Here is a 16,382-nt window from a genome sequence, read left to right as displayed (position 1 = left end):
AGATCTTGTAGCGGAAGGCCGTCCGCTGCTTTGTCTGGATCTTAGAATCCAGGCAACTCCTTAGTCGCTTTCAGTTTGGGTTCAGGAGGTATCGCTCCATCTTTGATAACCTGCCCCTCCTGGGGGCGGCTATCCAGCAGGATTTCCTGCACTGGTATCATCTTTTGGGTATATTTTTTGACATTGAGAAGGCTTGTGATACTACTTGGAGACATTTTATCTTTGAGCAGCTTCACAAATTGGAGTTTTGTGGCTGTCTTCTCATTTTTATTCAGTCCTTTCTCTCGCTGTGGTATTTTCGATACAGAGTTGGTGACATTCTGCTTGATTGCTTTGAGCAGGAGAACGGTGTCCGTCAAAATAATGTTTTAAGTGTGACTGTCTTTGCCATAGCTATTACTAACATTACATCAGTAGTGAAAAGTCCTGTCCACTGCTCTTTGTTTGTGGATGACTTATCTGTGTTTTGCTCTTCTTCAAGCCTTGCAGCGACAATGAGTCAGTTCCAGCTAACTCTTCGACATTTGGATGAACGTTCATGGAAGAGTGGTTGTAAGTTTTCAATGGAGAGGTCTTTGTGTATTCTTTTTAACCATTCTTTTTCCATTTTAAACTTTCCGGAGTTGAGGATAAGGGAAACTGTCCTTAATTTTAAAAACATGGTGGGGTTTCTCGGCCTCAAATTTGGCTGTAAAATCACATGATTGCCCATATTAAGGACCTGAAAAATGGTCCCTTAAGGCTCTAAGTATTTTAAAATATGTTAACCACAGTACATAGGGGCAGACAGGGCTTGTCTGCTCTGATTTTACAGAGCCTTTGTGCACTCTCGGCTAGATTATGGGAGCAAGGTGTGTGGGTCTGCGAGGACCTCTTATTTATAGATCCTGGACGCAGTGCACCATGAAGGGGTTTGGTTAGCCACTGAGGCGTTAAAAATCAACCCTATACCAAGAGGCTGGTGAAGCACCACTTCACATCAGGCGATGGCTACTAATGGTGCACCACGCATATAAAACACACTGCATGCCATACACACCTGCATACCATACCATTGCTCAGCCTTGAATGGAGAGTCTTTTTTGTAATCGGCAATGAGCAACAAGGCCCCATGGGATGCGCGCAAAGGATTGCCTTTTAGAGATGGGTGTAGCAAGTGGTAATGTTTTAATCGAGGTTGGAGCAGATTTCCACCTTGGCTCCTTGAGAGACCTAGACTTATTTTAGACTTGATCAATTTTAAGAAAGATAGTACACCAGATTTTACATTTTAATCTCTGTTTTTTAACATTTTAGATATGTGTCACAGTTTCACAGTAGTTTACACTGATGGTTCCAAACAAGGGAATTCCCTTGGCTGCTTATTAGTGTTCCCCAACCATGTCACCAGGATTTGCCGTTTTGATGAGTATACTGTTTTCTCAGTGGAGCTCCACATGATCCTTAAGGCACTGGAGCAGATGCATCATATTCAGGGCAAACAGTTTCTCATCTGCCCTGATTCCCTTAGTGCCTTACAATCTCTACAGAACCTGTACCCAGCTGAGAAATTTGCCCAGCTGATATATGACCAACTATACTTGCTCCAATGACAGTGAAAGCAGGTGTCATTCGGCGGGGTGGCAGGACAAGTGCAGTTCTCCTGCAGGCTGTTGTTTCTGCACATAGGAAGTTCATGCAGTTGTGGGATGCGGAATGGCTGGCAGTAATGGACAATAAGCTACAGTTGGTAAAGTCAACTACCCGACTGTAGCGTTCCTCCCGCTGGTTGCTCAGATGGGGTAAAGTCTTCACATTGGACATTGCCTTCTTACACATGGCTTCTTACTACGACATGAGGATCCTCTTTTTGTGGTGCTTGTAGTGTACAAATATCTGTGTGCCAGTTTTTACAGAGTGCTTTTTATACCGTGATGCAAGGGCAGAAGATAATATCGATGGGGATCTGCCCTCTATTTTAGCTGATGATGAGACGTGTGTGACTCAAGTTTTAAAGTTCTGTAATGTGTCTGGATTCTGGCCTACGCTTTTAGACCTTAGGCTTTAGTATGTTGCAGAATGGCTGGCTCATCCTCTTTTTTTATTTATTATTATTATTTTTTTAATCTAGCAGTCTGCCAGCCACACCCATCTGCTACATCGTTTTAACTCCTCCTAACACTTTTTTCATGTTTAGTTGATATTTTAATATTAGCATGATACTTAGTTTCGTGCTACCTTGTAGGTACACATGGCTTTCCATATTTTATTACTTTTCATTTACACGCTGTTTTATACTCCTGTTTGGTGTATTTTCCCGACACTCATCTCAAGGTATATTCGTGTGTGTGCTGAAGACCTTGCCGTCATGTTCCCATACCATCATCCTACCTACTGCTTGTCTACGTGTAATTTGATAACAGCATTATGGCACTGCTATCTTCGTACAAACAACTGCATTGTCTGGATAGCCATATGGAGCTTCCAATTTTATCCACTAGATCATTTACATATATTGTAAATAGTAATAGTCCTATCATACTTCTTTGGTACTCCTGAAATTACCAAAGGAGGATGACCGAGCGAGGTGGCGCAGTGGTTAGCACACTGGACTCGCATTCAGGAGGACGACGGTTCAATCCCGCGTCTGGCCATCCTGATTTAGGTTTTCCGTGATTTCCCTAAATTGCTCCAGGCAAATGCCGGGATGGTTCCTTTGAAAGGGCACGGCCGACATCCTTCCCCATCCTTCCCTAATCCGATGAGACCGATGATCTCGCTGTCTGGTCTCCTTCCCCAAAACAACCCAACCCAACCCAACCAAAGGAGGATTTGGGCAATCTTTGAAACCAGAGGTATCCATGCACCAGAATATTTGATTTGCATTCCTATTATTTTATTCAACTCTGGTGTAATCCTCAGTTAGGTTCAAGATGCCTGACATATCACAGAAAATGATGTATGTCTGATGTTGTTTAGAAGGAGGTTTTTGCATATTATGTTATTGTTTAAAAGGATACTTCACTGTTATTTGTCTAGGTTAAAATATAAGTAGGAGTGTGGGCACACAGGATTTCTGAATTGTTTGCCGACAGTGTCTTTGATGTGAAGGTAAAAGACTATGACAGATATTGAACTGTAACTCTAGTAGATGATATTTCAAGCCAGAAATATATGGAAGAGGATAGATTGTTGCTACTCACCATAAAGATGACACGTTGAGTTGTAGACAAGCACAAAAAAAAATACTGTTCCTAACTGCCGGAGATGTGCTGGTCATGTGTGCTTGAAGTATGCTTGCATGTGTAAATGAATGTGTGTGTGTGTGTGTGTGTGTGTGTGTGTGTGTGTGTGTGTGTGCGCGCGCGCGCGCATGTGCATGTGCATATGCATGTGTTTTATTTTCTGAAGAAGACTTTGGCTGAAAGCTAAATCACAACAATCCTCTTGTTCTGCCTGTCTGCAACTCAATTTGTCATTATAGTGAGTACCAATCTTTCATTATATCGTTGATATTCCAATCTGGAGTTTCTGATGTTCGATTTTTCAAGACAACATTAATATATCTTGCTCGAACAGTCCACGGGTATACTGCTGGTTCATAGTGTCCAACGGGCACAATATTTCGGCGATCAGACATGTCGCTATCATCAGGTGCACTGACGAACTGTTCGTTAGCACACCTGACGATGGCGACATGTCTGATCGCCGAAATATTGTGCCAGTTAGACACTGTGAACCGGCAGTATACCTGTGGACTGTTCGAGCAACAAATACGCCGGGAGAAACTGAAGAATCACTTAATATATCTTGCTTCTTTAGATAATGGCTCATGTAATGCTCTTTTCTAAGATGGGGATAATTCTCAAATTAATGTTGAACAATTTAATGACAATGTTATTTGCTATATGAAATAGAAGATATGAAGTGAGATAGCAGATATGAATTCCCCAAGATTCATATCTTCTTTATCATATTCCAACAAATATTGTCGTTATACTGATTCAAGATCGGAGGAGTAAAATCTAACAGACAAAAGGTGCTAAGATTAGAGTAGAGTTAAAGATACCTTTCCCATGTAATAGTAATCATGTTGTTATTATTTTGTTATTAATCTTAGTTTTTTTGCCCCCACCCCTCCCCTCCCCTTACATTGCACTTCTGTTAGTTTATCTACGTCTTTCCTCATATATATTATCGCACTGTTGATGTAGTATTTGAAATTCACAGGTTGACAATAATGAAGAACCACCGTGTACCTCAAATGAAGACTATGTTACCTGTTTACAAGAGGTATACAACAATGATAATGAAGGCAATGAGAAGTGGAACTTGCTGTCACCACCACCAAAGGTAATATCGTATTGGAGTAGTAGTATAGGTTTTTTTTATTTAATTATAAATTGAAGTCAAATTTAGGTATGTGTTCCCCAAGAAAAATGCACAGAAGAGTGTATCTCCCCATGGAAAATATTTTGGTTTGAATATAGTATACACAAATAGATATTTTAAAAAACAAAGATGATGTGACTTACCGAACGAAAGTGCTGGCAGGTCGATAGACACACAAACAAACACAAACATACACACGAAATTCAAGCTTTCGCAACAAACTGTTGCTTCATCAGGAAAGAGGGAAGGAGAGGGAAAGACGAAAGGATGTGGGTTTTAAGGGAGAGGGTAAGGAGTCATTCCATTCCCGGGAGGGGAAAGACTTACCTTGGGGGAAAAAAGGACAGGTATACACTCGCGCGCACACACACACATATCCATCCGCACATACACAGACACAAGCAGACATTTGTAAAGGCAAAGAGTTTGGGCAGAGATGTCAGTCGAGGCAGAAGTAGAGGCAAAGATGTGCGCGCGAGTGTATACCTGTCCTTTTTGCCCCCAATGTAAGTCTTTCCGCTCCCGGTATTGGAATGACTCCTTGCCCTCTCCCTTAAAACCCACATCCTTTCGTCTTTCCCTCTCCTTCCCTCTTTCCTGATGAAGCAACAGTTTGTTGCGAAAGCTTGAATTTCGTGTGTATGTTTGTGTTTGTTTGTGTGTCTATCGACCTGCCAGCACTTTTGTTCGGTAAGTCACATCATCTTTGTTTTTAGATATATTTTTCCCATGTGGAATGTTTCCCTCTATTATATTCGTATCATTAATTTGAACCCAACAATTACGTTTGTTATTGTCACTGTTGCATTTCGAAATCTTCCCTGTCATCTTATTTTCTCTTTCTGTTTTTGCAAGTAGTTTCACTTTGTATTCACCTTCTCCTCTTTACCAAATCTACCGTACAATTTTATCCCGCCTATATATACTCAATAATACGTAACCCACTTCCAAACCATAACCAAAAAAATTTTTTCCGCTTTCAACAATACCGCTGCTACAAAATCCACCGTTTCCAGTTCACAAACAGTTCCTTTCAGCTATTAAACAGCCATTTTGGCTAGTTCTAATAACTTTCGTTTTTTCGCTTTTTTTCCATTTCCGTTTTTCCCACATCACTGATCTTTTTTAGCCGCTTCCCACAGGTTTTAACGTCATTATTTCTTCGTCAGACAATTGTTAGCCTCATTTTCACAATCTGCAACCACTAAACCACTCCTTTTAATACGTTTACATGCAGTTTTTTCGAAATTTTCCTGAATTGCTCCATCTTTGAGCGTGTTTTGGCGGCAACACAACCACATAACCTTTGTGCACATCGTTGTCTGCCAACCCAAGGTCGCCACAGGATCAACATAGCCCAGCTATAACCAACACTTTTTCGCCTTTTTTCACACCAGATCTCCAGTTGCTTTCCAGTTCACCTTATCTCTCGCCATATATTTTTATTTTAATTTTCATTTCACCCTCATGTTACACTTTCCACCTTCTAATACCATGTCACCCTCACAACATCCCCTCAACGACCCCATTAAGTTTTATTTACATTCCTCCGCAAACATGCCTTCGCCTTAGCCAGATTACACTCCCATATTCTATTTTCTCAGGCTTGTCTGACATTTGGCATTACCCCCAAAGGCCTCACACTTAAAGTTCCCATCTCAGGCTGTAATCCTTCTTTCCATCAGTCCCTATACTAGTTCCAAACTGAACAATCCATTGCCCTCGCCCACCTAACCCTTCACCTACACATCAACTCAGCCAATGAACACACCCGTCAACTCCTATCCTTAATAAAAGTCCTCAATCTTTCCTCTCCCACATCCACACCGGCTGTTCAGAGCATCCTCCTACAGGCCAATCGCAAATTAGAACAGCATGCCACCCTCCACCTCAAAAAACTATCCAATCTCCTGGTTTCCCACCTCCGGAAAGGCAACTCACTCACCCTTCACAACCTTTCCAGCAAACCTCAACCTCCTCTCATTGCACACAGACCCAGTCTCTCCCATCTACTCAATCTCCCACTTCCAGCTCCACTCCCCCCAAAACCTCAAAATTCCAATCAACACAATCTGGAACCACAACACCCTAATTCAGTAGTTAACCTTTCCTCCAAACCTCTCTCCCAATCCGAAACCTCTCTCCCAATCCGAAACCTCTGTCCTATCCAAAGGCCTCAACCTTCAGCCCCACTCCCAGATTCAACTAAACAGCCCTTGTCAAAGATTTACTGTCCTATACCCGTACTCTCTGCTGGAAATATCACTTTGCCATGAAGAAAAATGATCCTAATCCTACTCCTAATGGTCCAACTCCCCAAGACACTATCCAAATTGAACCCTGCCTGGAACAGTTCCGTCCTCCGTCACAGCGGGACCCACCTCCTCTTCCTCAAAATCACCCTCTCCAAACCTTCCAGGAATTTCTGACTTCCAGCCTTGCCTCTCAATACTTCTTAAAAAACCTCAATCCTACTCCCAACATCACCACTGCTGAAGCCCAGGCTATCCGTGATCTGAAGGCTGACCGATCCATCATCATTCTTCCAGCGGACAAGGGTTCCACGACCGTGGTACTTGATCGTCGGGAGTATGTGGCTGAGGGACTGCGTCAGCTTTCAGACAACACTACATACAAAGTTTGCCAAGGTAATCCCATTCCTGATGTCCAGGTGGAGCTTCAAGGAATCCTCAGAACCTTAGGCCCCCTACAAAACCTTTCACCTGACTCCATCAACCTCCTGACCCCACCAACACTCCGCACACCTACCTTCTACCTTCTTCCTAAAATTCACAAACCCAATCATCCCGGCCGTCCAATTGTAGCTGGCTACCAAGCCCCCACAGAACGTATCTCTGCCTACGTAGATCAACACCTTCAACCCATTACATGCAGTCTCCCATCCTTCATCAAAGACACCAACCACTTTCTCGAACACCTGGAATCCCTACCCAGTCTGTTACCCACGGAAACCATCCTTGTAACCATTGATGCCACTTCCTTATACGCAAATATTCCACACGTCCAGGGCCTCGCTGCGATGGAGCACTTCCTTTCACGCCGATCACCTGCCACCCTACCAAAAACCTCTTTCCTCATTACCTTAGCCAGCTTCATCCTGACCCACAACTTCTTCACTTTCGAAGGCCAGACATACCAACAATTAAAGGGAAAAGCCATGGGCACCAGGATGGCCCCATCGTATGCCAACCTATTCATGGGTCGCTTAGAGGAAGCCTTCTTGGTTACCCAGGCCTGCCAACCCAAAGTTTGGTACAGATTTATTGATGACATCTTCATGATCTGGACTCACAGTGAAGAAGAACTCCAGAATTTCCTCTCCAACCTCAACTCCTTCGGTTCCATCAGATTCACCTGGTCCTCCTCCAAATCCCATGCCACTTTCCTTGACGTTGACCTCCACCTGTCCAATGGCCAGCTTCACACGTCTGTCCACATCAAACCCACCAACAAGCAACAGTACCTCCATTATGACAGTTGCCACCCATTCCACATCAAACGGTCCCTTCCCTACAGCCTAGGTCTTCGTGGCAAACGAATCTGCTCCAGTCCGGAATCCCTGAACCATTACACCAACAACCTGAAAACAGCTTTCGCATCCCGCAACTACCCTCCCGACCTGGTACAGAAGCAAATAACCAGAGCCATTTCCTCATCTTCTTAAACCCAGAACCTCCCACAGAAGAACCCCAAAAGTGCCCCACTTGTGACAGGATACTTTCCGGGACTGGATCAGACTCTGAATATGGCTCTCCAGCAGGGATACGACTTCCTCAAATCCTGCCCTGAAATGAGATCCATCCTTCATGAAATCCTCCCCACTCCACCAAGAGTGTCTTTCCGCCATCCACCTAACCTTCGTAACCTCTTAGTTCATCTCTATGAAATCCCCAAACCACCTTCCCTACCCTCTGGCTCCTACCCTAGTAACCGCCTCCGGTGTAAAACCTGTCCCATGCACCCTCCCACCACCACCTACTCCAGTCCTGCAACCCGGAAGGTGTACACGATCAAAGGCAGAGCCACGTGTGAAAGCACCCACGTGATTTACCAACTGATCTGCCTACACTGTGAAGCTTTCTATGTGGGAATGACCAGCAACAAACTGTCCATTCGCATGAATGGACACAGGCAGACAGTGTTTGTTGGTAATGAGGATCACCCTGTGGCTAAACATGCCTTGGTGCACGGCCAGCACATCTTGGCACAGTGTTACACCGTCCAGGTTATCGGGATACTTCCCACTAACACCAACCTGTCAGAACTCCGGAGATGGGAACCTGCCCTTCAGTATATCCTCTGTTCTCGTTATCCGCCAGGCCTCAATCTCCACTAATTTCAATTTGCCGCCGCTCATACCTCACCTGTCTTTCAACAACATCTTTGCCTCTACTTCCGCCTCGACTGACATCTCTGCCCAAACTCTTTGCCTTTACAAATATCTGCTTGTGTCTGTGTATGTGCGGATGGATATGTGTGTGTGTGCGCGCGTGAGTGTATACCTGTCCTTTTTTCCCCCAAGGTAAGTCTTTCCGCTCCCAGGAATGGAATGACTCCTTACCCTCTCCCTTAAAACCCACATCCTTTTGTTTTTCCCTCTCCTTCCCTCTTTCCTGATGAAGCAACAGTTTGTTGCGAAAGCTTGAATTTCGTGTGTATGTTTGTGTTTGTTTGTGTGTCTATCGACCTGCCAGCACTTTCGTTCGGTAAGTCACATCATCTTTGTTTTTAGATATATTTTTTCCCACGTGGAATGTTTCCCTCTATTATATTCTAGTAGATATTTTCTCATATTAAATGAGAACATGTTGCTAATTTGGTCTATAAAAACAAAGATGATGTGACTTACCAAATGAAAGTGCTGGCAGGTCGACAGACACACAAACATACACACAAAATTCAAGCTTTCGCAACAAACTGTTGCCTCATCAGGAAAGAGCGAAGGAGAGGGAAAGACGAAAGGATGTGGGTTTTAAGGGAGAGGGTAAGGAGTCATTCCAATCCCGGGAGCGGAAAGACTTACCTTAGGGGGAAAAAAGGACGGGTATACACTCGCACACAAACCATATCCATCCACACATATACAGACACAGGCAGACACTCTGTGTGTGTGTGTGTGTGTGTGTGTGTGTGTGTGTGTGTGTGTGTATGTGTGTGTGTGTGTGTGTGTCACAGTTGCTTCTTGGCAGTTAAAGACAAGCATTAATTACCAAGTGACAATTAGTTAACTGCTTTTGTGTGTGTACTGAATGTGGTTGTAGTAAATATGATGATGATCTGCGTATTTCCTAAGGCGTAAGGTAAAATTAAGCATAAATGTTATGTCTCCCTTCCAACTTCTATTGCCTTAACTCACTCTCTCTTTCTCTCTGTGTGGTGTCAGTGTTAGACTCATTCATTCATTCATTCATTCATGTGTTCCACTGATCCCATAAAGAAGGATAACTTTCAGTAATGTGGAATAAGTCAAAGTATACATTAACATAAGGCAAATACATCATAGAAACATAATCTGTGTATGTATTATATTAGTAATAAACTTATCACTTTACTGTGTGATGTATGACAATTAATATCTACTTCTGGTGCTAAAAAGTCATTATTTTTTGTTTGAAATTGCATAATATTAGTCGTTGTGAAATTAAGGCTTAAAGTGTAAGCTCTGAACTACTTGTAGGTCTACGCATCTGTATTCTGAGCTGTGTCTGCTGATGTTGAGTTTGGACCCTTCAGTAATATCACTGTGTCATCAGCAAACATTATAGTTTTTGAACTTCCCTTTAAAGATTATTTATATAGGTAGAAAGAAGTGTAAACTCCATACGAATCTCCATAGCAGTCCACATCTTATGTTCTCCCCCCCACCCCCCAGCCCCAACCCCCCTTCCCGTCTGATCATATATTCATGCCTGAAATACAGTCTGTTAATGGGACCTCCTGCTTTCTGTTATGAAGGTAAGATTGCATCCTTGCAAGAGTGATGCCATTAATCTCATAAAACTTTAGTGTCCTAAGTAGAATTTTGTAATCCACACATTCAGAGGCTTTGGCAACGAAACAGAATGTATCAACAAGATATTTTTTCTTGTTTGGCCCAGCTAGCACTTCATCTGTGAGATCTTGGATTACTTTCTGTGTGGAGAATCCTATATGAAAGCCAATCTGAGAGGAGCTTAACAAGTTCTACTCAGTGAAATGAGTCGTTAATCCATCATACACCACTTTCTCAAATGCTTTTGGAAATATTGGAAAGAGTGGTATAGATCTGTAATTAGAAGTGGTTCGCTTGTCTCTAGTTTGTAGATGGGTGTTACTACAGCATATGTAGGTCTGTCAGTAAATATGCCCTGAGTTTTTGATTGACTAAAAATATAGTTTAAGGGTAAGTCTATAAAGTTAGCACAAGATTTCAATATTCTGCCAGGAACACCATCATAGCCAACAGGATTACTATTGTTTAGCAACTTGATGGATTCTGTAATTTCCTTAGGGGTTGTACTTTGTAACTATTGTCTGTTGACAGTGCATGCAGTGACTCCACAAGTAAATCTAATGCATCTGTATTTACTTGTTTATTACTGGATGCAGTGCTTGTAGTCCTGTGAGAAAGTAGTCATTGAGTTTGGTGACCAGTTATTTGAAAGTGTCACCACAGTCTAACATAACAGTCGCGACACTCACTGCTGTAAAAGTTGTTACAGTCTGACAGCTGGAGAAACAGTAGCGCTGGAAGCAGCAAGAAAGGGGAACTTCAGAAGTGTTGTAAACATAAAATTTGTTTTGCATCCATTTCGTGCATTTTTTTACAAAATATTTGAGTTTTTTGTGCCTCCAAGACTTTGTGTAATATCAGCAGGCATAGATGTTTCTAAAAATGATTCTAAAATAAGTGGAAGTAGTGATTAAAATCATGAAACCAGTGGCATGTTACAACACATTCGTGAAGAAGCACTTTTGACGGATAAATCTGCAGCTTGCCACGTTGATATCAACGGAATATAAACACATAGATTCACAGATGTGTACCTCTACATGCAAAAGGGATTGATGCCCCATTTGTCGTTCCATAGGCCTGCTGTGTTTCAGTCATTGTCACCTGCTGCCGCAAGTACAACCTTCATCTTTATATTATTCTAAGTGGGACAAATATACAGTGAGTGTAAACACCAAGTTCACAAATCCAATAACACTGTCACAAGTGCTGTCATATGTTAAATTTGCCATTAGAGACTTTTCATCCAATGACACATGCACTAGTTAATCAGTTTTGGAGAACTGCTGTACCTTTTGCTTTCAAAGGTGGAACATATTGTCACTTATCCCACATGGTATTTGTATGCCTTCCACATACCTCTGTAATGTATGCACTGATGGAAACAGGAAACATTTTGTCAAAACCTGTATGCCTGAGTGCTGTAATATAATAAATTTAGAGCAAACAGATTATTTTTGTCTTTCCATATTGCAGATGGCATGCTAATCTGGCTTAACAAGAAGTCAGGGGCTCTTTTTTAAAATATTGGGATCCTATCGTCATCAAAATTTGTTTATTCCTCTTCACTTGATCCTTCTGATGCAGTTTCTGTTGCTATCTATACTTAAAAAGATAGGCACTTTCCTTGTCATGTAACAGTATTGCACGAAGTCTAGCGATCTGCATGTTCTGATACTCCACATGCTTTTTCTAGACACTAATGACTGCACTTAATTTTACCACTTTATCGGCAAAGCATGTCTGTGTTGACGATTCAGATGAATCTGACACTTATATATGGAGAGTTGAAAGGATGTTTCTGTGCCATGGGAGTGTGTTACAGCTGTAGACGGATTGTAGAACCTTTGTGGCAGTTTCCTCTTCAGTGTCAGTTGAGATGGCTTATCTGGAATGCCAAGCAATGTGGTTAACTGCATTCCACATGAGTTTATTATTGTCTGCGTTTATGAACTGGTTTTGTTTGATGTGTAGCGGACAAAACTAAGCATTATTGTAAAGGAAAACAGGGTCTTTTTTCATAAGATGTTCTCGTCTGCTGTTCACTATCAGTTTTCTGCTCCTAAAACAAAACATTAATCATCAATTTAATGTAGTTTGCAAGTGAATATCCTGACAATACAGTTTAGTAACATGATGGTATATACCTCTCAGGCTGAACTCAACAGTTTAACTTACTGACCACTTGGCACGCTGCTGGTGCAGTAGGCAACAAAATCAAGGCGAAGTGTTGTGACTGTTATGTTAGACTATGGTATCACTATTTCTACCTGAGCTACATTCAGGTTGGTTGGGTGTGGGGGGTTCAGTTTCATTTGATCACTAAGTTTTTTTTATGTCATTCTATAGAGTTTTTCCCTTGTTCTGCTTGTTCTCAGGGTTATGTTGAGCACTCTCTTCCTAGTACAAGATACTTGTCCCAAGAGCTATCCACTCCTTATCCTTGCTTCTGTTTGATTTTGCCCTTATTTGTTTCAGGGATAAATTCTGCCGAAATTTTTACAAAGGTACAGACAGTGTTTAGAAAGGATAGATTGCATGCAACCAGTGGTGGAGTGTTCGTCGCTGTTAGTAGTAGTTTATCCTGTAGTGAAGTAGAAGTGGATAGTTTCTGTGAATTATTATGGGTGGAGGTTACACTCAACAACCGAGCTAGGTTAATAATTGGCTCCTTTTACCAACCTCCCGACTCAGCAGCATTGGTGGCAGAACAACTGAGAGAAAATTTGGAATACATTTCACATAAATTTTCTCAGCATGTTATAGTCTTAGGTGGAGACTTCAATTTACCAGATATAGACTGGGACACTCAGATGTTTAAGACGGGTGGTAGGGACAGAGCATCGAGTGACATTATACTGAGTGCACTATCCGAAAATTACCTCGAGCAATTAAACAGAGAACCGACTCGTGGAGATAACATCTTGGACCTACTGATAACAAACAGACCCGAACTTTTCGACTCTGTAAGCGCAGAACAGGGAATCAGTGATCATAAGGCCGTTGCAGCATCCCTGAATATGGAAGTTCATAGGAATATAAAAAAGGAAGGAAGGTTTATCTGTTTAGCAAGAGTAATAGAAGGCAGATTTCAGACTACCTAACAGATCAAAACGAAAATTTCTGTTCCGACACTGACAATGTTGAGTGTTTATGGAAAAAGTTCAAGGCAATCGTAAAATGCGTTTTAGACAGGTACGTGCCGAGTAAAACTGTGAGGGACGGGAAAAACCCACCGTGGTACAACAACAAAGTTAGGAAACTACTGCGAAAGCAAAGATAGCATTCACTCCAAGTTTAAATGCAGCCAGAACCTCTCAGACAAACAGAAGCTAAATGATGTCAAAGTTAGCGTAAGGAGGGCTATGCGTGGAGCGTTCGGTGAATTCGAAAGTAAAATTCTATGTACCGACTTGACAGAAAATCCTAGGAAGTTTTGGTCTTACGTTAAATCAGTAAGTGGCTCGAAACAGCATATCCAGACACTCCGGGATGATGATGGCATTGAAACAGAGGATGACACGCGTAAAGCTGAAGTACTAAACACCTTTTTCCAAAGCTGTTTCACAGAGGAAGACCGCACTGCAGTTCCTTCTCTAAATCCTCGCACAAACGAAAAAATGGCTGACATCAAAATAAGTGTCCAAGGAATAGAAAAGCAACTGGAATCACTCAACAGAGGAAAGTCCACTGGACCTGACAGGATACCAATTCGATTCTACACAGAGTACGCGAAAGAACTTGCCCCCCTTCTAACAGCCATGTACCGCAAGTCTCTAGAGGAACGGAGGGTTCCAAATGATTGGAAAAGAGCACAGGTAGTCCCAGTCTTCAAGAAGGGTCGTCGAGCAGATGCGCAAAACTATAGACCTATATCTCTGACGTCTTGTAGAATTTTAGAACATGTTTTTTGCTCGAGTATTATGTCGTTTTTGGAAACCCAGAATCTACTATGTAGGAATCAACATGGATTCCGGAAACAGCGATCGTGTGAGACCCCACTCGCTTTATTTGCTCATGAGACCCAGAAAATATTAGATACAGGCTCCCAGGTAGATGCTATTTTTCTTGACTTCCGGAAGGCGTTCGATACAGTTCCACACTGTCGCCTGATAAACAAAGTAAGAGCCTACGGAATATCAGACCAGCTGTGTGGCTGGATTGAAGAGTTTTTAGCAAACAGAACACAGCATGTTGTTATCAATGTAGAGACGTCTACAGACGTTAAAGTAACCTCTGGCGTGCCACAGGGGAGTGTTATGGGACCATTGCTTTTTCACAATATATATAAATGACCTAGTAGATAGTGTCGGAAGTTCCATGCGGCTTTTCGCGGATGATGCTGTAGTATACAGAGAAGTTGCAGCATTAGAAAATTGTAGCGAAATGCAGGAAGATCTGCAGCGGATAGGCACTTGGTGCAGGGAGTGGCAACTGTCCCTTAACATAGACAAATGTAATGTATTGCGAATACATAGAAATAAGGATCCTTTACTGTATGATTATATGATAGCGGAACAAACACTGGTAGCAGTTACTTCTGTAAAATATCTGGGAGTATGCGTGCGGAACGATTTGAAGTGGAATGATCATATAAAATTAATTGTTGCTAAGGCTGGTACCAGGTTGAGATCCATTGGGAGAGTGCTTAGAAAATGTAGTGTATCAACAAAGGAGGTGGCTTACAAAACACTCGTTCGACCTATACTTGAGTATTGCTCATCAGTGTGGGATCCGTACCAGATCGGGTTGACGGAGGAGGTAGAGAAGATCCAAAGAAGAGCGGCGCGTTTCGTCACAGGGTTATTTGGTAACCGTGATAGCGTTACGGAGATGTTTAATAAACTCAAGTGGCAGACTCTGCAAGAGAGGCGCTCTGCATCGCGGTGTAGCTTGCTCGCCAGGTTTCGAGAGGGTGCGTTTCTGGATGAGGTATCGAACATATTGCTTCCCCCTACTTATACCTCCCGAGGAGATCACGAATGTAAAATTAGAGAGATTAGAGCGCGCACGGAGGCTTTCAGACAGTCGTTCTTCCCGCGAACCATACGCGACTGGAACAGGAAAGGGAGGTAATTACAGTGGCACGTAAAGTGCCCTCCGCCATACACCATTGGGTGGCTTGCGGAGTATAAATGTAGATGTAGATGTAGATGTAGACTCAACCAGTAGATTGCTTCCTGCTGCGTATATCACACAAAAAAACTGTGAAGGTAAAGATAGAGATTCAAGCTCACATGGAGGCTTACCAGCAATTGTTCTGCTCACAACTCATTTGCCACTGGAACAGGGAAAAGACCAAATGGCAGTGGTACACAAAGTACCTCCGCCACACACCAAACAAGAAAGCGAATTAATATTACGTTTTCATCCATTTCTGACATTTAAAATTTCAAGTCTCTAGCTCATTAGGAAGTTACTTTAAAATCAGTTGCAAAATTTGTACCGAACAGATAGACAGATGAGAAAGCGACCTAATAAAAACATGATAAAAAATTAAATTTTCCATCAACACTGCCTACTTTATAAATTTCTCCTCTTACAGTCTTCACATGCTTTAAATCCTTACTGTTCTGCTGCAATCTCTCTCTTTTTTGCACTCCATTGCAACATACGTTGCATTAATTTCCTTTCATTTTACTACTTCCCTTCGCTTTTCACCATATTAAAATTTTGTTGTTGACAAATAACTTAAAACTTCACTTTTAATATTCTTTGATTTACATATCAACATAATAATTTTCATAAAACTATCTTTTATTCTTCTTTAGGATTAATGCAGACCATTTTATGAGTCTCTTTCTAACTGTGTATCCCCTGAGATAAAAAAATTGACAGTTCATCTACAACTGGGTATGAAAAATGGCGCAGAACTTAACACAAGGTTCATTTGCATTTTAGTGTATTAAAACATTTTCATTAACTATTTTTGCAGCCATCTATTATGCTTCTGCTACTGATTAGTCAGAGATGTCCACTTATTTGTACTATTTAACTC

The 16,382-nt window shown here is 41.9% G+C and overlaps 1 protein-coding gene across 1 annotated transcript in view; it reads left to right on the top strand.

The window, feature by feature from the left end:
- Window positions 1-16,382, top strand: part of LOC126251775 (condensin complex subunit 2) — a 201,659-nt gene that overhangs the window by 159,264 nt on the left and 26,013 nt on the right. The window contains exon 10 of the mRNA XM_049952398.1: window positions 4,210-4,332. Coding sequence (XP_049808355.1) covers window positions 4,210-4,332 — 123 coding nt within the window. The remainder of the gene's footprint in view (window positions 1-4,209; window positions 4,333-16,382) is intronic.

Source organism: Schistocerca nitens, chromosome 4 (assembly GCF_023898315.1).
Source record: "Schistocerca nitens isolate TAMUIC-IGC-003100 chromosome 4, iqSchNite1.1, whole genome shotgun sequence".
Taxonomy (NCBI): domain Eukaryota; kingdom Metazoa; phylum Arthropoda; class Insecta; order Orthoptera; family Acrididae; genus Schistocerca; species Schistocerca nitens.
This window is presented reverse-complemented; position numbering and strand designations above follow the sequence as displayed.